Here is a 22,597-nt window from a genome sequence, read left to right on the forward strand (position 1 = left end):
AAAATTATATATATATATATATATATATATATATATATATATATATATATATATATATATATATATATATATATATATATATATATATATATATATATATATATATAAACGAGAAAATTTAACTTAAGACTTACTAGTGGACGTAAGAGAAGGAATCACATTAGTAGAAAAAGGCTAAAGATTATGAAGGCTCCTCTTTCCTCACTTTTGTGAACGTAATTAAAAGCTCTCCTAAAAACTCAGAACACAAGAAAATATCAGCTTAAGACACACATACCAGATGGAATCATATTACTTAACCAAGGTAGAAAATATGTACTGAAGACTATTAACGTTACATCACAGAACAAATCACATCACCAGAACAAAGTTTAGAGGTAAAGAAGACACAGGCCTCCCCACTCTGAAGAACGTGTTTGAAATTTCTCCCTTGAAGAACTACAAAAACGAGAAAATGTCAGTTTGAGATTATCGAACCTAGGAAACTTGAGGAATCGTAGGAGTAGAACAAAGGACAGAAAAAAATAATCCTGCTTTCTCACTTTCCAAGAACATGTTTGAGATTTATTTTGTAAAGAACTTTCAAAGTGAGAAAAATATTTCGTGGAAAGCACTAAAGTTACGGCAGAAGGAATGGTATCAGTACAACAAAGGTTAGGGATACACACTATGCATCCCTCCTCACTGTTAAGGAACGTGGCTAAGATTATGTGCTGAACAATATAAAAAGTGAAAATAAATATCTATTAAACATTACTATATTTACATAGCACAGGCATTCGTATTAATGGAACAAAAACTGAAGGTAATGAAATGACTCATATTTCCTCACTTTTCAGTAACACTTCCCAACCCACGAAGCAGAATGAATATTAACAGTAGAACAAAGGCTAGAAAAAGAAGACTCTGCCCTCAGTTTCCTGCGACCTGCGTGGAGTCCTGCCGTGGAGAGCTTAGAAAACGAGGACTGTAAGTGGGAGGGAAATCTTTACTGGATTATATATTTTTTTTATTGTTCTTTTTTTATTATTATTATCATTTAAAAGTTCGTGCCAAGGACAACAAAAACTACAATGTTCCTTGAAGACTGTGAGTGAGAGGGAAGAGGTTCACTTTATTTTTGTATTCATGCAATGAAATCTCGTGGGGAAAAAAAAAAAAAACTCTCAAGACGCCAGAGTGTGGGAGTCCATAGGCAAGTCCAACAATTTAATCCAAATGTGAAGCAAAAGGTTTTATTTTCATGAGGTTCTCTGGTCTATTCCAGTTCGTTTCGTCTCCTTATGAAGGGCGTTGGCAAACATTTCTTCCTCTCACTTTCTTAACACTAGGTGGACACTTTATTGGAAGTTACTAATTTTCCCGCACGATAGTATTCATGATCGAAGCGCCCCCGCGGTGCAGTGACCAGCGCCTCACTGCATCAATGATTCTAAGTGAATTATGATGCAGCAACATCCACGTGAAGGTGACGAAAAAGGTTTCCATGATGGAACACGTAACCTTCAGACTACAACACGAACGACGTACCACAGAGCCTACCAGAATGAGAGAGAGAGAGAGAGAGAGAGAGAGAGAGAGAGAGAGAGAGAGAGAGAGAGAGAGAGAGAGAGAGAAATGAGAAGTTATATAGGTAGATAACAGACATATATAAATAAATGGATGAAATTAGACAAGCAGATGCAGATAGATAGATAGATAGATACATAGATGCAGAGAAAAAAAAAACACATAGATAGATACAGAACAAAACTGAGGTAAATAGAAAAAAAAATACATTGATGTGTCGGCACAAAGACAAATCACCAGGTAGACAAACAGACAGACAGACAACCAGCTAACATCCGCTAACCTAATCCCACCTCAAGGATAACTGATATGCTTGATATTCACGTTATCCAAATAAGTTAATGAAAATACCTAAAGGCCAATTCTGCTGCTGCTTCCTGGCCTCCTCGTGGACACACACACACATACACACACACACACACAAGGTAATGACTCGTGCAATTACGTGGCCTGCGGGGGTCGTTACTACTAAAGCTGGGGAGTGGAGAAGCTGGGGGATAGGTGGCATGGTAAGCAAGGAAGAGGAGGCGAGGCTAGAAAGACAGGGTTGTGGAGGTTAGACTGAGAACGTGAGGCTAGGGAAAGCTGGGAAGGTGAGGCTGGAGAGGCGAAACTAGGAACAGGAAGCTGGAAAGATGGCGCTGGGGAGGTGAGACTAGGGGAGGTAAGGCTGGGGAGGCTGGGTTGGGATGGGGCTGGTGGGGGTAAAGATAAACCCATGGCAACAAGGCAAGTCACTCTCAATTTAATGAGATGAACAGTGATTCTAGTAACGAGTGTTTATTCACCTCAGCTCTCTCACTCTTGACTCCTCACATGATTCCTCGAGTGGATGAGTTGATGATGAAGTGGAGTGAGTTGATGTGGTGGAGGTGAAGGATGTGCTGATGAGGGAAAGGCAGTTGATGACGGTTATGAAAGTGATGCAGGAACAAACAGCGACAAGGAAGTGGAAGATAATATCGGAGTGGTAGAAGGTGGAACGGCAGAGGATGTGGTGGTGATCAGAAAAGACAACAATGGTTAATGTTTGCGATGATTCCTGATTGCAGACTTTACGGTAAACATTCAAGAAACAAGTGTAATATACCGGGGAATGTTGTGACAGCGGCGGGGTGCGTGGTGAGGGAGCAGAGACGCCTAGACAGTAGACGTACCGCACCCTCCTGCCAACACTCAAGTCTATTTTCGTGTCCCTCAGCCTTACAACCTCCCATTTCAAGCACCATTCCTTTAGATTCATCGCACTGGAAACACTTACATCCTAGATAGTCATATGAAATACAAAAAAACTGACAAATATGCAAAATTAAGAAAATGTTAGTTATTAATGGTCTGACAACTGTGATTCCTCAACCGCTTGCTTCCTACCAGCCTAGCGAGGCATGACACATCAGTTTCACTAGCAGTATATGTCCAAATACACTTATTACCAAGTTAACATACCTGCTGACCACTGTGGATAAGCTTTGGGAGAGTTTTGGTTCACCTAAAGCCCAAATAAGCGTCCAAGAAAACACAGAAGACTCACACGTACACCACAACGAAGCTGACGCCACTGATCACTGACTGACTGGCTGAAGTGAGTCGCATGGCTTCTCTTCCTTGTCTCGAAGCCACTCGGGACTTCGGCGGCACTGTCAAATATAAAAGAACACGGTAAAATGTACAGAATGCTTTAAAAGTTACAAAATATGTATGAACAATTAATTTCGGTATAATATTAGTAACAATCTACAACTGCATTTTTTCATAATCTGGCACCTTTTTTATATCCTTTTTCATATTGCAATGGACTCACTTTCTGCTTGTAAGAAGGAAGAGCGAGAGTATAAAGCAAGGTTAGGGAATTGAGCCTGGAGGACCCGAAGACCCTTTGCAGCACCATATAACTGAACACTGGCCAGTAACACGAAATACCGAGGCCACAGTTCGGATTTGGTGTTGTATAAGTACTTTCCCTACGACAATAATGGGGGTCTTGAAGAGTGTGTCCATAATGATGCTGTAGCTAACGCCATGCATTACCATTAAAAAAAAAAGAAAAAAAAGAAAATAGAGAAAGAGCCAAAATTAATCATCATTGCGCTCTTATGAGAGAACCATTTTATTTCAGTAACCCGCGGTGGTTTTACTAAGTAAACATCAAACTACCTACACTTGAGAAGCTTTACTAAACGTTGTCCCCACTCTGGTGAGCATTGCTTGAACAATGACAGTGTAAACCTTTTGAAAGCTTTACTAAATATTCAGTGCCCATTTATGTGAGTATTGCTTCAAAGATTATAGTGTAAATCTCAGAAAGAAGACAAGCAGACCCTTCACTTTAGAAGCACAAACCCACACCACAAATAAAAAAGAAAATAATAATAATAATAATAAACAAATAAATAAATAAATAAAATAAATGAACAAATAAATAAATAAACAAATAAATAAATAAATAAAAAGACAAAGAATCTTCATGCTCATCCTTCATAACACTGCAGTCGCTTCGTTCCAGTCTCCCGCACTTTCCTCCTCACGTCGTCTCGCCGAGAGCTTGTGTCCTGTGGAGCGTGTCTGGTGTGCTCAATTTCCCTGACCTTTGAGCAAGTATTGGATTATTCTGACACTCACATCCGATGCTCACCTATTTACGTCCCACGGGTTATCACGTTACGACCCAGAAAGGTTCCGCTGCGTCTGGTGGCCACGGGTCCTCTACTGACCAGCGCGATGGGGCCACTGAATGCTGGATGGTTTTGTCTATATATTATTTAGATGCGTTTGTACTGCAGTCACTTGTATAATGTAGCCTAAAGAGGACAAAATTAGCCTCTTACTCTCTCTTCCTCTGTTTCAAGGCGCCGCTACAAAATGATGAAGAGGCATGACAACTGTGCTTCACTAAAATGTTAAAACTAACTCAAATTGTTAAAGGCAACTCAAATTGAGATACACTGAAATAATAATAATAATGATAATAATAATAATAATATATATATATATATATATATATATATATATATATATATATATATATATATATATATATATATATATATATATATATATATATATATATATATATATATATATATATATATATATATATATATATATATATATATATATATATATATATATATATATATATATATATATATATATATATATATATATATATATATATATATATATATATATATATATATATATATATATATATATAATATGTGTATAGAATCATATATACCTCAACACGTCTAACTACCTTAAAATTCGATATACATAAATCTTTATTATATATGGAAGGAACAATTATGATGAATGATAATGATGAAGCTTATGACGAAGGAAAAGAAAGAAGAGAAGGAATAACTGTAAATGGAAAGATTAAAACACGAAAATCATATAATGTTCCTCGTTCTCTTATACAATCCTACGGCGGAATTTTTTTCTCTTTTTGTTTTTCCCTATGCACACAAACGACACGCTACACACACACACACACACACACACACACACACACATCTACGTACATCCACGCATGCACATACACACACACACACACACATACACACACACCTACACTAACCCCCACCCCTCCCCCATCACACCTACACCCAGGCCCCAACGCGGACACAGCAGAAGCAAGATTTCAGAACTGCTAAAAGTGACTGAACAGCTCGTCAGAACCGTCACGAGGGAGTTGATTTCTTCTGACTACGATTGTGAAGGTGCTGCCGAGAGGAAACATCATTCTCGACGATCGGACACCGCCAGGGACGCCGAATTTGTCACACAATTGCGAGCCATGGTTGATGAAGACCCCAGCCGGTCCATGAGGTCCATTGCCAGAGAGCTGCAAGTGTCTGAGGGCACCGTAAGGAAGTGTTTGCATGAATATATCAGATACAAGTCATACAAGATGCGTAAGGGTCAACTCCTCTCCGCAAAGATGCAGGAGGACCGCTTCAAGAAGAGCAAGATGCTCAACAAACTGAAGTTCCCTCTGGAGAACGACATGCTCTGTTTTTTTTTCAGAAGAAAAGAACTTCTGCCAGGACCAGACCCACAACTCTCAGAACAACAGGTGGTTGGCTGTCTGTCCCAAGGATGTGCCAAGAGGCATGAAAGGCATGCAAGTTTCCTGCAACTATCATGGTGTTTGGGGTAGTCTGCCGCGAGGGCCACGTCATGCCCCCGTTCTTCTTTCCCCAGGGGCTCAGGAGCACCGAAGTGTACATCGAAGTCGTACAGACCCATGTGAAGCCATGGATTGAGGAAGTAGCTGCTGGTAGACCTTACGTGTGGCAACAGGGCTCGACACCATGTCACACCTCTTGAAAATCTCAGAAATGGCTCTCTGACAATTTCTTTGACTTCGTTGCCCCTGATGTGTGGCCCCCTAACTCACCTGACCTCAACCCTATGGACTATTTTGTATGGGGCGCAGTTGAACGAGGTACTAACCGCACCCCATGCAAGAGTAAGGATGATCTGATCAGTCGAATCAAGGTCGTCTTCGCCAGTCTCTCAAAGTAGGTCGTGAAGAAGGCCTGTGCCAGGTTTCCAGGGCGTGTTGAGGACGTCATTGATGCCAAGGAAGAATTCATCGAGTAACGGGACACCAGAAGTGTGCTCATACAGAGCCGGTTTTCGTTTTTGCAATAATTGCATTTGCAACAAAATTGTGACTTTTTTGTGACCCTAAAAAATGAAAAAAAATACTGTACGCACCCTATATATATATATATATATATATATATATATATATATATATATATATATATATATATATATATATATATATATATATATATATATATATATATATATATATATATATATATATATATATATATATATATATATATATATAAAGATAAATTATACAGTAAAATGTTAACATAATGTATGGAGGTCTTTCCTTTCTTATAAACAAAGAAGAGAGAGAAAGAGAGAGAGAGAGAGAGAGAGAGAGAGAGAGAGAGAGAGAGAGAGAGAGAGAGAGAGAGAGAGAGAGAGAGAGAGAGAGAGACAGGTCCGCTCGTCCCTTGAGTACTCCAGCCTTGCCTGGGGCGGCGCTGCCAATAAGCACCTTGCCCTCTTCGACAAGGTGCAGAGCCGTGCGGTGAGGCTGATCAAGGACAGCGGCGCCCAGCAGGAACCACGACTCGGCAGCTTCCAGCACCGTCGTGGCGTAGAAGCCTCACTGTGATGTTTAAGGTGCATCAGCAACGAGTGCCTCACCTACAAGCACTCTGGCAGGCCTCCCGGCGGGCTCAGGTGGCCACCAGGGCCGTCTCCCAAGTCCCCACAGAGCTCCTGCAGCCTCGTTGCAGGACGTGGCACCACCAGAGGCAGTTTGTGCAAACCTATGTCACCTGGTGGAATGCGCTACTTGCCTCGCAGCCACGTCTGGCAGGCATAACTGTCTAGCAGTTCAAGGAGCTCGTGAACAAAGCCTGGCTGCCGACATAAGAAAAGGAGAATGCCAACAGAGTTAGGCTTTTAGATAGGAAACACTAGATATGTTGCCTTTAGCCTGTAAAAGTGTTGTGGATTGCATATAAATGTGCATGACAGCAGACTCTCAAACTAAACAGTATCAAGTATAAATAAAAGAGAGAGAGAGAGAGAGAGAGAGAGAGAGAGAGAGAGAGAGAGAGAGAGAGAGAGAGAGAGAGAGAGAGAGAGAGAGAGAGAGAGAGAGAGAGAGAGAGAGAGAGTAATGAAACAAACATTATCAAACATTATGGCCAAAAAAGGAGCAAACGTTGTATAATGTGCATAATGAAATGTTCATTAAGATATAAGGATAATGATGATTGTCAGTTATAATGTAATGCCTTAATGTGTCTCTCTTCTCACACACTACAAGTGTCAAAGTATCTTTGACTTATATTTGCCTCCTGTATATCATTTATTCACTTATTTAAAAACTTATTTACGTTCCAACATATTTTCCTTTTTTCTAATATAATTACATACATATATATTAATCCTTAAGTGGGAAGAATGTTATCATTTTTATATCATTCGCTGGCCAGTCTCCTCATCGCCGAACATGGAGAAAAATCAACAAGAGATACGTAGATGTTGGTGATTGTTTTCCTTCTGTTAAATGATCGACATGAAACACTAAGCATACAAATAAGAACAAAGCGTCACACACCAATAACGGAAAATGACTAATTAAATGACATTATAACAGATTTTTTTTCCTGTGTGTGTGTGTGTGTGTGTGTGTGTGTGTGTGTGTGTGTGTGTGTGTGTGTGTGTGTGTGTGTGTGTGTGTGTGTGTGTGTGTGTGTGTGTGTGTGTGTGTGTGTGTGTGTGTGTGTGTCTGTGTTGGTGAATAACTGACCGAATATACATGCATAATTAAATCAGCTAAGCACATTTCTTCAGCTAGTTATTACGTCACGTTTTCTTTAGTATCATGTCCTCATTCCACGTTACAATAACAACAATAATAACAGCAACAACAACAACAACAACAACAACAACAACAACAACAACAACAACAACAACAAACAACATTAACAACAACAACAACAACAAAAACAACAACAACAACAACAACATTAACAAAAACAAAACACATCAAATGCAGCAGGAGCAACAACAGACACACACAGACAGACAGACAATTAGACAGGGTGGAACGGAAATCATTTCGTCTTATGAACTCTTCTCCTCTAAGTGACTCTCTTTAGCCTCTCTTATCACCACAGCGTTGCATCTCTTGCTGTGTTTTACCCCTCTTTTAAAACTAACTGGTCTTCTGATCTTGCTAGATGCTTGCCTCCCATCCTCCCGCGACCTTCCTGCATAACACTCTCTTCGTGCTCTCATTTCTGTTGTGTTAACGTCTGCAATGCCAGAGTTAACCAGTACTCTCAATCATTCATCCCTTTCTATGGTAAAGTCTGGCACTCCCTGCCTGCTTCCTGTAACGAACTTTTCCAAGAGGGAGTGTGTGTGTGTGTGTGTGTGTGTGTGTGTGTATGTGTGTGTGTGTGTGTGTGTGTGTATATATATGTGTATATATATATATATATATATATATATATATATATATATATATATATATATATATATATATATATATATATATATATATATATATATATATATATATATATATATATATATATATAAGAAGAAGAAGAGGAAGAAGAAGAAGAAGTAAAAGAAGAAGAAGAACCAAAAGCACAATAACTCAGTCCAGTTCAAGCACTTCACCAATCAGCGGACGTTTTCCTGGGGTCTCGGGCGCTAGCACCAATCAGCAACCGTCTTCGTGAGTCTGCTTGCCACCTAACTCCAAGCTGATTTTCGGCCGCGACAGACGATCCCAAATACAAAGTTGATATACCTACTGGCAAAAACTCCAGCCTTCAGGTTTACCCACCCCCAGTGATCCATTGGGCACAAGGATTTCAAGAGAAACACTCCACTGATGTGTGAGAACAGCACCGAGATTTGTCCTGAGGAATACACAGACATGGAGTACAAGAGAGAAGAATCCGTGAAGGAAGTAAGAGCCGCGCGAGCCAAAGAGAGGCGTCTGGCCGCACTGCGTCGCCTGAGTGGCAAGAAAACACAGGCACGAGTAAGTACGAGTATACACCACAGACTGTGTTGCCTCAGATGACCGTCTTGCAGGTTTCTTCTTGAGAGAGAGAGTGTTGAGATGCATACACTGCGTGATTGTTGGATTGCTTGATAGATAGACTGACAAATGTATAGGTTGATTGATAGATGAACATATAGATAAATAGAAAGATACACCCAGATTGATGAGTTAAATGGTTGGTAGATGGGTAGATAGACAGACAGATAAATAGATAGGTAGATTGATAGACCGAGAGATAATTAAATAGATAAGTAGATAAACATGGATTAATTGGTTGATTGATTAATAGATAGATAGATAAATAGATAAATAGATAGGTAGATAAATAGATAGATAGATAGATAGATAGAAAGATAGATAGATAAGCTTAAGATAGAATAAGAATGTAAGAAGATACTGACAGATAGATACACAGACAAATACGTAGAGAGATAGATTGATATATTGATTGATTAATAGAAAGGTAAATAGATAGAGATAGATAGATAGATAAAAAAAAACAGATACATAGATAGACAGATACACAAACGGATAGAAAGAAAACAAATAGATAAAGTAATTGATTTGCTGTCTTAATGAATGAATATACGAATAAGTTAATGAAGGAGTAGATTAACAGAGTGACTGACTGGACAGCTGACTGACTGATAGACTAACAGACAAATTCAGTGACATATTGAGATAGATGGTTCATCACCACATGCAAGTTTATATGAATACATGTCTCACTCTTTCTTAACATTTGCTGTTGTCTGGCTGCCCTACAGAAAGTAGTGACAGAGGGACGGAACACTGAGTCCTTGAAGGGGCCGGAACAAAATCAGTCCTTCAAATACAGCGCACCTCAGACATGTGACTCTGAGAACGAGGATGAAGAACACATTGAAATTTCTAAGATTGACTGGGTAACGGAGTGGCTGGACAAACATTGCTTCTTTGATGAGCAGGCCTGGGGCGCCGTCATGGCCGGTGTTGAGGCCACGCCAGAGGAGATGGAAAACGAACTCCAGGACAAACCCAACCCTCCTGTCGGTAACTTTAAATTGGATAGTAGCGAATACACTTCACTAGACAACACCTGCCCCAAGAAATTTCTCGCCGCCCTCACGCGCCTTAATCACTTGCAAAAGTCACACGATGATATCCTGGCACAGCTGACCTTCCCCAACAAAATGGTGGTGCAACATGTGACATACATCGTCAAGGCCTTCCTGAGACGCATGTACTTTAGAATGAAGGGCAAGAGCCACAAGAAACAGGAGGCCGTCATGCGCAAGATGCACTACGCCATGCAGGGCATCGTGCATCGCTACTTCAAGCGGGGCATGGATAAGAAAGTCTATTTACACAAAGCAGCGGAGAAGGACGAGTTTGAAAACTGGAGTGATGATGAAGATGACGAGGAAGGTCGAGGCGATGACGACCAGATGGAAGAAGGAAGCGTCAATGAATCCAAAGACGAAGAATGTGACGAAGTTCAGGAAAACGAAGAGAACCGGTCAAATAATGAAGACGAAATCCAAAAATGTAAGATAGCAAATGAAGAGATAAAGATGGCGAAGAAGTTTGTGAGTAGCGCTGTCACGCTTCACGCACAGGCCCCAGAGACTCTGCTGAACACCATGGAAGCGATTTACAACGGAAAGGTGACGGTGGAGCACGTGCTCAAACACCCCCAAACTCTCACCCACCAGAATGACCGCGTGGAAGGATGCGTGCCTGGGATGAAGGGACAAGACGGTAACTCAAGCAACGAAGAAGACGACGAGGACGAGTATTACATCCCTGACGACAAGTCACACGCCAGCCTTGAGTTCTCCGACGACGAGAGAATGCACTGCCACCTCGCAGACGTGGAGGATGATGAGTGTGAAACGAATGACGCTTCTTGGGATGAGGAGGACGACAGTGACGCTGAGAGTGAGGCCCGCTTGAGTCCCACTGAGTATCCCTCAGATGGCGAGGAGTACAGCTCGGTTGAAGACGGCGAGTGCGGTGGTGCCAGTGATGATAATATAACAAAGAAAAGCCAGACATCACCAGAGAAGGAGGTGGACTTCAAGCTGCTTAACAGACTTGCCGGCGAATTCAGTGACGGTAGTGAAGAGGAGGGGCACGAGAAGGCGGCGTGGAGGCGGAGTCAGGATGTAAGCCGCACTCTGTGGATGCAGGAAATGGTCTCTGACTGCCCACTCAAAGACAAGACTTACAGTCAAGAATTCCACTGCTGCCGAGCTCCGTTGTTCCCCAAGGTCAATCTTTCAACACATTCCATTCAAGAGAAGGAAGAAATTCTTGAACAGTTTATGGAAAAGAATGTCAGCAGAAACATTCGCCGCTACGTCATGAAAACAGTTTGCCGAAGGAATTTCGCGATATTCAAAAAGGTGTGGCGGCGTGCCAAGGGCCTCAAGCGGTTCCCAGGACTGCGCCTGGGCACACAGGACACTGCAGCGTGGCAGTCTTTCAAGCGGCAGAAGGCCTACCTTAACGACTTTCTCATGACGGAGAAAGAAGCCCTTCTTTACAGTTTGTCGCGGAAGCACAAAGTGTCGTGTGAAGAAATTTTCCAAGCACAGGGGACGGTAGAAATGCTCCGTAAGAAACGGCGACTCGCAGTCAAGATTGTCAAGTTCCTGGACCAGCTCCCCATCCGCCGCCTCCAGTACCTGAATGAACGCGTCCTCGCAAAGGCACAGCGGGAAAATGGAGGGGAGCCGCAAAGTCACTCAGACATGACTTCCGTGTTGCTGTTTTTACAGACTGTGGCTACAATGCAAGGACAGGAGTCGCCCTTTCCCTGCCACGGCCCTGTCTGCGAGAAGCTTCAAGGCTACGTGGAGAGCCTCGTTCACGATATCGACGACGAATATAAGTTTTTTTGTAAGGAAAAGGGAAATCAGGCCCGCCGCGAGGAGGTCAAAGTAAAACTGAATAACATGAGCAGAAATAAGTTGGAAAAGTACTTGTCTGTCGCGAAAGAAACTTATCAGAGCTTGACGCACAAGTTTCTGCAGCAGAAGCACAAGTACCTTAAGAGACGCTTATCGGAGCACGAGCTTAACAGTCTGTTTCCCTTGTGCCCCAAAGATGACATAGGTCTGATGCACCTCCCTAAACACCAGAGGCTGCTACTGCTCACCCAACATAACAACAAACAACTCAAGCTCCGGCGTGATTACATTAACATGGTCAAGGAAAAGGCACGCCACACCAAGACAGTTCTGGCCAAAATGAACAGGTTCTTGTCGCGGAGTTCGGCTCAAGACATAATTTTGAAAGTTTATGACATTCAGACGCAGGAGAGTGAGTGGGCACAGAGGAGCATGGTGCTGGAAGATGAGGCAATAAGCTACTTGGAGGTGTCGCCGCAGGAGTACAAGGAGTCCACCAAGGACTCCCTCACAGGCCTCACCTGGGACATCTGGAGTGACGATGAGCAGGACAGTGATTCGGGCTGGATGGATGAAGGCTCAGAGGAAGGTGAAGAGGAGATGAGGAAGGAAGAGGAGATGGAACGAAAGGCTGACTATACTGAAAACGAACCGCTGACTATACAGAAAATATTCCGTGAGCTGCATGTACAGTATTATCCTGCAGGAAATTACATACTTAAAAATCAGCAGGATGTCCAGGAATCCTATCCAACTTCCTTCCCCTTCGAACAAAAACCCTGGGAGACTCCAGTCCACCACGCGATCCTGGATAAATTCGTAACGTATCTTAGCAACAACAAATCCCAGACTGGCAGGGCGTTGAAGATCGACTTTCGGAAAGAAATACGTCGACTCTGGCACTACAAACCTAAAGGGTTCATAAAGACCATTCGATGCTACGAGAACCTCAGCAAAACTTACAACAAGGAGCACAAGAAGACGTTACGAGCATGGACGGTCACGAAGGCTGACGAAGACCACGAGCACCTAAAGCACCATGAATTCAAAGTGTCCTCGGAGTGCGAAGGAGAGACTACGAAAGAAAAAGAGAAAATCATTTCAATGAAAAGGAAATTCCAGGTAAATGAAGACATTACTCATCAATTTCTAACTGCAGAGTCAAAGAAAATTAAACTGGATCACGATGAACACGAAACAATGGAAATGGATACTGGAAAAAAAATCAAAAGGAAAATCGAGGAGAGTGAACAAATTATGCAAATTAATAAAAAAATCAAGAATGGCGGATATGACAAAACTATTAATACGAAGTGCACCTCAGCAGAAGACGAAGAACAAAAAAAGTCAGTGAAAAGGCGATTTCAGGAAGAATGGGATGTAATGGAACACCCAAAAGACAACCTCAAAGAAGTTCAAAATAAGAAAAAGAGGGTTTGGCGAGAAGAGAGTCACGAATTTTGAAGTGAAAAACTTTGAGAGCAGTGAGGATGTAGAAAGTTGAAGAGAATAAGCATGTGTAAACTATAAAGACAAAAGTAAAAAAAACATAAAAGTAAAAAAAATTATTAAAAATAATTATTAAGAAATAACAAAAACAAATAAGGATAAGAGAAGAAAGAATGACAATAAACAAGAGAAAATATATGATTTGATGGAAAATAGAGAGATACTAGAAAAAAAACAATAAGAATAACGTTTTGTTGATTGGAAAGAAATCAAATTAAAAAAAAATAGGCCTTAAAAAGAAATCAAGAATTTTACATGAAAAAAAAAAAAAAAAAACTTGATGGAGAAGGAGGAACAAAAGAAAAAGAACTTCAATAGTGGAAAATTCATGATTGCACAAAGCTAGAATTTTGAAATTCCCGATCTTACCTCATCGCCCCCGAAAAAAGGAAAAAATAAATAAATAATGAGAACAGCAACAACAAAATAAGGCATCCTGGAAATAACGACCAAAATCACGAGAATAATAAGAAAAATAGTTTTGGCTAATTTTGATAAGATTTAAGAAAACAGACTGAAAAAAAAAGGATCGGCAGTCAAAAATACAGAAAGCACTAAAACTTATGCAAAAACACTACAACGAAAACAGAAGTCAAGCATGTCACACTACTAAAAGAAGGAACAAAATCCTAAAAAAAAAATGTGTTAAAACATTAAAAAACAGATTCCACAGTAAAATAACCATTCAAAATAGTGAAGAGAGGGCGGCAAAACAATGAAAAAAAAAAGGATTCAATTGTAAAACAAGGAAATCAAAATACTAAACAAGACAAAACAAAAAAAAACGTAAAAACACTAAAAAACAGTCATAACAGTAAAAATTGGAGCTAAAACACATAAAAAAAAAGGAGTCAAACAATAAAAACAAGTCACTTAAAACATTAATAGAAGACTTCAAGCACTAAAAATGCAGTCAAAAAAAAGTAAAAAAAAAATAAAAATAGGCAAAACAATAAAAAGACATAAAAAAACACAAACGAGTAAAAGCTAAAAAAAAAAAACATTAAAACCTTAAAAAGTGGTGAAAATACTGAAAAAATGTCAAAACACTAAAAAGAAGACAAAAATACTACAAAAAGTGTCAAAACAACTAAAAAAAAAAGAAATCAACTCTAAAACAAGAAATCTAAACACTAGAAAAGTAGTTAAGCACAAAAAAAAACACAAAAAGAAAATAAAAACTACAAACACTACAAAGGAGTCACAAGAGAAAATGTTGGCAAAACAATAAAAAAAAAGACAAATGGAGTAAAACACTTAAAAAGAAAAAAAAAACTGTAATAACAAAAAAAATGTTAAAAACTAAACAAATGGATGCAAAACACTAAAAAAGAAAAAAAAATAATTAAAACACTAAAAAATGTATTCAAACCATTAGAAAAGAAAAAAAAATGGAATCAAAACAGTAAAAAAAAGTTAAAACACTAAATAGAACAAAAAATGGAATGAAAACAGCAGCAAAATAAGGAAATGGAGTCAGAACACTAAAAAAGGAAAAAAAAAAAATGGAAACAAAACCCTAAAAAAATGGAGTTAAAATAATAAAAAATAAACAAATGTAAGAAAAAATCTGTCAAAACACGATAAAACCAAATAGCACTAAAAAAGAAAAAAAGACACTAAAAAGATTCAAAACACTAAAAAATGCAGAAAAAAATGGAGTCAAAACACTAGAAAAGAAAAAAAAAAGAAAACATTAAAAAGGAATCAAAACACTAAAAAATGCAGTAAAAACATAAAAAAAAGAAAAAAAATGGAGTCAAACACCAGCAAAGAAAAAAAATCAAAATACTAAAAGGGAGTAAAAAAAAGATAGCCAAACACTAAAAATGAATAAAAATCACTAAAAAAGTCAATACACTAAAAAAGGCGTCAAAACACAGAAAATATTCAAAATACTAAAAAAAGAAAAACTGAGTGAAAACACTAAAAAGGACTCAGAACAACTAAAAAAAAAAGTCATAACAATAAAAAGTCTAAACAAAATAATGTCAAAACACTAAGAAAGTGAAAACATTAAAAAATGAGTGAAAACACAAAAAAATGTATCCAAAACAGAAAAAAAGATTGAAAACAGTAAAAATTCTGTTAAAAACACTAAAAGGACGGAAAACAGTAATAAGTGACAAAACACCAAAAAAATGAGTCAAAACAATAAAAAGGAGACAAAACACGAAAAAGGACTCAAACAATAAAAAAAAAAGAGAAAGAGGCATCAAAGGAATGTCAAAGCACTAAAAAAAAAAAAAAAAATTGAGTCCAAAACTTGACAAAAATAATAGTTAAAACAATTTAAAACAGACGAAACAACAAAAACGCTAAAGTCAAAACATTGAAAAAAGATCAAAACACTAAAAACGAAAGAAAAATAAAAATAAATAAATAAATCACTCCCAACACCTCAAATACAAAAAGAATGAGCCAAATAACTAAAATAACAACAAACGTCAAAATACTAAAGAAAAATTAGTAAAAAATTAATGAAAATACTAAAAACTCAAACAAGTCAAAACATTACAGTGAGCCAAAATTAAAAAAAAAAATGAAGTGAAAATACAAAAAAGAAAAAAATATATTAACATATTAAAAAAAAATACATATTAAGAGAAAAATGTTAAAATAATAAAAAAAGACAAAAACAAACAAAATGAAAAAAAAGAAGTTTAAAAACTAAGAAATAAAAAAACAGTTAAAACACTACTAAAGCTCAACACACTAAAGTAGGAGCCAAAACAATAAAGAAACCAAAACAATAAAAAGATTATCAAAAGTCTAAAATTAGAATCAAAACACTAATAAAGGAGTCGCAACACTAAAAATTAAACTAGAATAGAAAAAAAAAAAAAAACATGGAGTCAAAACATCAAGAAAAAAAAAATCATTGAAGCAAAACAATAAAAAAGAAAATGAGTCAAAACATGAAAAAAATAAATAAATGAAATAGAAGTCAAAACAATAAAATGACAAAAACTAAAAATATTAAGAAAATAATGAAGATACTAAAAAAGGATAAAAGGCAAAACACAAAAAATAAAAAAAAATAATAAATGGAGTCAAAAACACTACAAAACATCAAAACACTAAAAGGAAAAAAAAAGGAAAAATAAACTACAAAAATTCAAAACACTGTAAAAGTAGTGAAAACACTAAAAAAAATAATAATAATAAAAAAGTCAAAACAAAGAGGCAGGAGTAAACAAACAAAAAGTTGAAACACTAAAAAAAAAGTAAGAAAGGAAAAATGGAGTCAAAACATTAAAAAAATCAAAATACTAAAAAAAATATGAAATATACCCAGAACACGAAATGGAGCAAAATAATAAAACAAAAAATGGAGTTCAATCAGTAAAAGAAAAAAATAAATAAATAAAAACGCTCAAAAATAATAAAAAAAAAACATTCACAAACATTCAAAACACTAAAATACAAAATATGAAAAATATAAAAAAAAGGAAAAATGAAGTCAAAACATTAAAAAAAAAAAAAAAACAACGAAGAAATAATGAACACTAAAAAAAACAGGGAAAAAAAATCAAAACACAAAAAGAAGAAAGACATTTGAAAACATTAAAAGAAGAAAGGAATTCAAACAATAAAGAAAAAAATAATAAAACACTAAAAAGATAAAACTACTCAAGACACTAAAAAAGAAAAAAAAAGTTAAAACATTAAAAGAAAAAAAAGTGAAAACACGAAACAAACAAAAAAGTTCAAAACACTGAAAGAAAAAAGAAAAAATGTAAAGAAAAAGAAAAATGAAAAGAAAGTCAGACTCAATGATAAAGGAAAGTCAAACAATCAGTGAAAAAGAAACATAACACAAAAAAGGCTCAAAATACTAAAAAAAAAAAAAAAAAATTCAAAATAAAAAATGCACATTGAAAATAGTAACCAAAAAAAAAATCAATATTAATATAAGAAAAATGGCATAGTCAAAGAAAAACTACCAAAAAATGTTCACCAATATATATATATATATATATATATATATATATATATATATATATATATATATATATATATATATATATATATATATATATATATATATATATATATATATATACTCTGCAGTTAAATGGTAACATAATATATGGAGGACTTTTCTTTCTTTTATGGAAAGAAGAAAAATGAAGAGAGAGAGAGAGAGAGAGAGAGAGAGAGAGAGAGAGAGAGAGAGAGAGAGAGAGAGAGAGAGAGAGAGAGAGAGAGAGAGAGAGAGAGAGAGAGTTTCATGGAATGAAGTAAAAATTACCAAACTTTATTCCCCAAAATAAGAACAAACATTGTATAATGTGCACAATGAAGTATTCATTAAAATATAATGATAATAATGATTGTTGACTATAATGTAATGTCATAATTGCAAGTGTCTCTCTTCTCATACACTGCAACTATCAAAGTATCTGACTTTTTTGCTTCCTGTATATCATTTATTCACTTATTTAAAAAAAAAAAAATTACGTTCTAATTTATTTACATTTTCTCTAATATAATCACATACATATATATTAACCCTTAAGTGGGAAGAATGTTATCATTCTCCTCATCACAGAACATGGAGAAAAAATCAACAAAGATATATGCAGGTATACATCTCTGAACATTCTGCATATACTGTACATAAAAATAGAAGCTTCCAAAAATATTGTCTCCCTTGTCACCATACCAAGCAGTCTTTTTACAAAAAAAAAAAAAAAAAAAAGAAAAAAAAGAAATACGAAGAGATCAAGAAAAACACACCCCAACAAACCACACCACACACACACACACACACACACACACACACACTCCCATCAAAATGTCGTTGCTCTTCCCGTCAATCAAGATAGCGCGCGGAACTCACTGACTGCCCGGGAACAATGCGGCCGTGGAAAAAATACGCGGATGAGAGATGCCTTAAAAATAATAACCTGAGAAGCTGTGTGTGTGTGTGTGTGTGTGTGTGTGTGTGTGTGTGTGTGTGTGTCTGTGTGTGTGTGTGTGTGTGTGTCTGTGTGTGTGTCCTACTACAGGGAACAAGGATAACAATGGGGAAGTTTTTATAGTTTATTGGTATGTATAGAACGTTTGAGATTTATTAGTTTATTCCGCTGATATCGTCCATTGGTAAAAGATTGTTAGTTTAATATTTGCTCGAATCTTTACACACTCCGATGGTTCAGCTAATTAACTGCCAATGACTTCTGGATCGAGTGCTGTTTGATACGGTTCTCTCTCTCTCTCTCTCTCTCTCTCTCTCTCTCTCTCTCTCTCTCTCTCTCTCTCTCTCTCATCTGGTGTGTTTGATTTTCATTCATATTTATGCAAAAGGAACAAGATGTTTTCTTGAGAGAGGCTTTTTCATTACATTTCCTCTGTGTGGGAAGATGCTGCGTTCAAACATCTCAGGGAATACTCGGTGGGGGAAAATATAGCGTACTGAAATGATCACAAGACTGCACGATTCTTCTTTATATTTAATATTTATAAATCTCTAATTGAGATAAACACACGATGTTTTATTTTATTTTTATTTATGCAAGAGGGTAACAAAAATTAGGAAACAAAAAAGGCCGCTAAGGCGAAAGTCCTCAGTGAAAAAAATAAATAAATAAATAAAAGTAAAAACCAGAGGATAAGTAATTTGAACCTCCCTCTAGAAAGAGTTCAAGTCATAGGGAGGCGGAAATACACAAACAGACAGGGAGTTCCAAGGCTTACCAGAATTTTTCAAGCAACGTACACTTTTTCTTTTCTGTCATCATTACAGTCTCGGAAGGAGTTCAGAAATAATGTTATTACGATGCACAGGCCTTTCAGATTTCATGTATTTCAGTTTTGGAATGTATACCATAATTATATTAGTTCTTGTTCATTTCCCAAATCACGCATCTTTATAACACAACACTGCGTTATACAGAAGCTGCATAAAGGATGACGAGTCTATGAAGGCAAGCACAGAATGACTCCTCACTTCAGAGTTTTCATAAAGCAAACGTCTCACTTTCTCATTTGGATTACTGAAAATGGATGACCACTTAAGTTGGTAATATAAATGCTGCGTATAGTTTTTTTTTTTTTTCGTCTAGTTTTCCCTGACAGACTAGGGAAAACTAGAAAAACAAAAAAAAAAAAAAAAATAAATAAATAAATAAATGAAAAAAAATGTTGCGTGTAGTAAAATTAGATTATTCCCCCCCCCCTCTCTCTCTCTCTCTCTCTCTCTCTCTCTCTCTCTCTCTCTCTCTCTCTCTCTCTCTCTCTCTCTCTCTCTCTCTCTCTCTCCTTCTATCCAAGATTCACCAAATACCTCCTACCTTCCAGTTCCAGACACACTCCCGCCCTAAACTCAGGCGGAAAAGTGTGCCATAGATTAAGAGGGAAGCAAGATATGGGACGTAAGGGGGAGCGATATGTATTGCCGGATTATATCATAGAGTGGAGGACCAACCATTGTGTGTCTTCATCCGAGGCTACCACAGCTCACTACTCATTTATGTTTTTTCGCTGCCTCTCCCTCCCTTTCTCTCTAATCCCGTCTCTTTCTCTTTCTCTTCTCCTTCATTCTCACCTCTTTCCTTCTTTCTCTTTCTCCTTCATCCTTACTCTTTCTCTCCATCATTCTTCACTTTCTCCTCCATCCTCACCTCTCTCTCTCTCTCTCTCTCTCTCTCTCTCTCTCTCTCTCTCTCTCTCTTTCTCTCTCATTCCGTTTTCCTTTCTTACTTCATGTTCAGAGCGATGAGCCTGGATGCAAAGACTGCACAGGAAATACTTGAGGTAGAAGTTTGAGAGTGGGCAGCCTTGCAGAGAAGACTTGCGAGGATCAGCCACAGACAAGGCACCGGAAAGCTTCAGAAGAGGGAATGCTGCCACTGTATTCCCTTCATTGTCCTCTGGTTACTTTGTCTCAAGACGTCCTGTATTTGATCTCCTTGTCTCCCGCAGAACACCAGATACTCTTTTCTCAAACGTCTGCGCGCGCGTCAGATCTCGACTAATTTTAATACTTTTAACGAGAGTTATTAGGGTTTTCAATGGCGTCCTCATGTTTCCAGTGATAGTTTAACAAGGTTTCTGCATCATCAATATAGAGACTGCGCATAAGAATCTGAATAATTATCTTGGACTTGAGAGAACGTCACAATGGCAACACAACAGGCAATGACGTCATCAGTGACCTGCTGCCGGGGCGTGCTGGGTACCTGTCGATGGGTTTTGGTGCATAGTTTAGTCTTACGCTTCTCGATGCACATCAACATAATCAACATCTATATAACGTCCACACGGATGGTGATGAGGATAATTAAACACATCGGCTCATATTTGTGACCTCGGTGTGTTCAATAATTCACGCAATTTTAATAGACATTTATATAAACAAGTACATCATTTTTGCTGAGCGATCGGCTCTCGTGGAACAAAGCTCACTATACCTGCGATTTTCCGTTCACTTCTGAAATTATAAGATAATATTCTGAAGTGCCTCGGTGTCTTTTCTCACAGACTTGTAATGAGCAGTGGTGGATTTTTTTTTTTTTTCCTAATTTTAGTGAAAGCTTAATAAGAATTCTGCATCATCAATATGATAAAACATTAGAAATCGGGAAATCATGTCTATGGCATTTACAATAGTCCTTATAGAACACAACGCATACAAATACAAGAATTCGTGACATCAGACTTACAATTTTCAATTTTTTCATTTTTCTTTATTTTATATATACACACATCATTATTATCTTGTTTTTTTTTTATTTTACTTTTAGTCTTAAGTCGAATTTTTCTTTCCCCTTTATGAAGTTTTTATTTATTTTTATTAATGTAGACCGTGATATTTGTTATTAGTATGGGTAAGCAGTGAGTGTAACACTCCTCTACTTGTACTCACGACTGACAACAACACGTCAAAAGAGTTCACACTCACTGGATCGCGGCTTGTAAATATGTAGGAGAATGATTGACCTTATAATGAAGTGACTCAGTGTCCCAATCAGTGGTGCAGCAACATCTAACGTCACTCACGTCATTCCCACCACGGATGCTATAAATTACTTCCACGCTGATTAACTCTCAGGCTGCTGTGGCTTTTCCTCAACCTTAATACAGTTTTGTAGCGCAGGCTTCAAGTGTAATTACTGAACATGAGTAAAAAAAAAAGTGGGCCCAAGGAGTTTAAACTTTTCAGCGCTTATAGTTTCAGTTTTTAGACCAATAAAATAACATGAGATTACTGGAATAAAGAAATTAGCTAATTAAAGTGGTCTTTTTTTCGATTTTTCTATTCCTGATACTTCATGATTACGGCATTGAGCGTTTGTCTCTCTCTCTCTCTCTTTTTTTTTTTTTTTTTTTTTTTTTTTTTTTTTTTTTTTTATGTAGGAAGAACACTGGCCAAGGGCAACAAAAATCTAATAAAAAAAAATGCCCACTGAAATGCCAGTCCCATAAAAGGGTCAAAGCAGTGGTCAAAAATTGGTGGATAAGTGTCTTGAAACCTCCCTCTTGAAGGAATTCAAGTCATAGGAAGGTGGAAATACAGAAGCAGGCAGGGAGTTCCAGAGTTTACCAGAGAAAGGGATGAATGATTGAGAATACTGGTTAACTCTTGCGTTAGAGAGGTGGACAGAATAGGGGTGAGAGAAAGAAGAAAGTCTTGTGCAGCGAGGCCGCGGAAGGAGGGGAGGCATGCAGTTAGCAAGATCAGAAGAGCAGTTAGCATGAAAATAGCGGTAAAAGACAGCTAGATATGCAACATTGCGGCGGTGAGAGAGAGGCTGAAGACAGTCAGTTAGAGGAGAGGAGTTGATGAGACGAAAAGCTTTTGATTCCACCCTGTCTAGAAGAGCAGTATGAGTGGAACCCTCCCAGACATGTGAAGCATACTCCATACATGGACGGATAAGGCCCTTGTACAGAGTTAGCAGCTGAGGGGGTGAGAAAAACTGGCGGAGACGTCTCAGAACACCTAACTTCATAGAAGCTGTCTTAGCTAGAGATGAGATGTGAAGTT

At 37.5% G+C, this 22,597-nt stretch overlaps 1 protein-coding gene across 1 annotated transcript; it reads left to right on the forward strand.

The window, feature by feature from the left end:
- The first annotated feature begins 8,827 nt into the window (after positions 1 to 8,827).
- LOC135097907 (uncharacterized) lies at positions 8,828 to 17,431 on the forward strand. Its single transcript, XM_064000032.1, has 2 exons — positions 8,828 to 9,175; positions 9,967 to 17,431. Exons 1-2 carry the CDS (start codon positions 9,023 to 9,025, stop codon positions 13,555 to 13,557), a joined length of 3,744 nt encoding a protein of 1,247 aa, XP_063856102.1. The 5' UTR covers positions 8,828 to 9,022; the 3' UTR covers positions 13,558 to 17,431.
- The last annotated feature ends 5,166 nt before the right edge of the window (positions 17,432 to 22,597 follow it).

This window comes from Scylla paramamosain, unplaced genomic scaffold (genome assembly GCF_035594125.1).
Source record: "Scylla paramamosain isolate STU-SP2022 unplaced genomic scaffold, ASM3559412v1 Contig36, whole genome shotgun sequence".
Classification (NCBI taxonomy): Eukaryota; Metazoa; Arthropoda; class Malacostraca; order Decapoda; family Portunidae; genus Scylla; species Scylla paramamosain.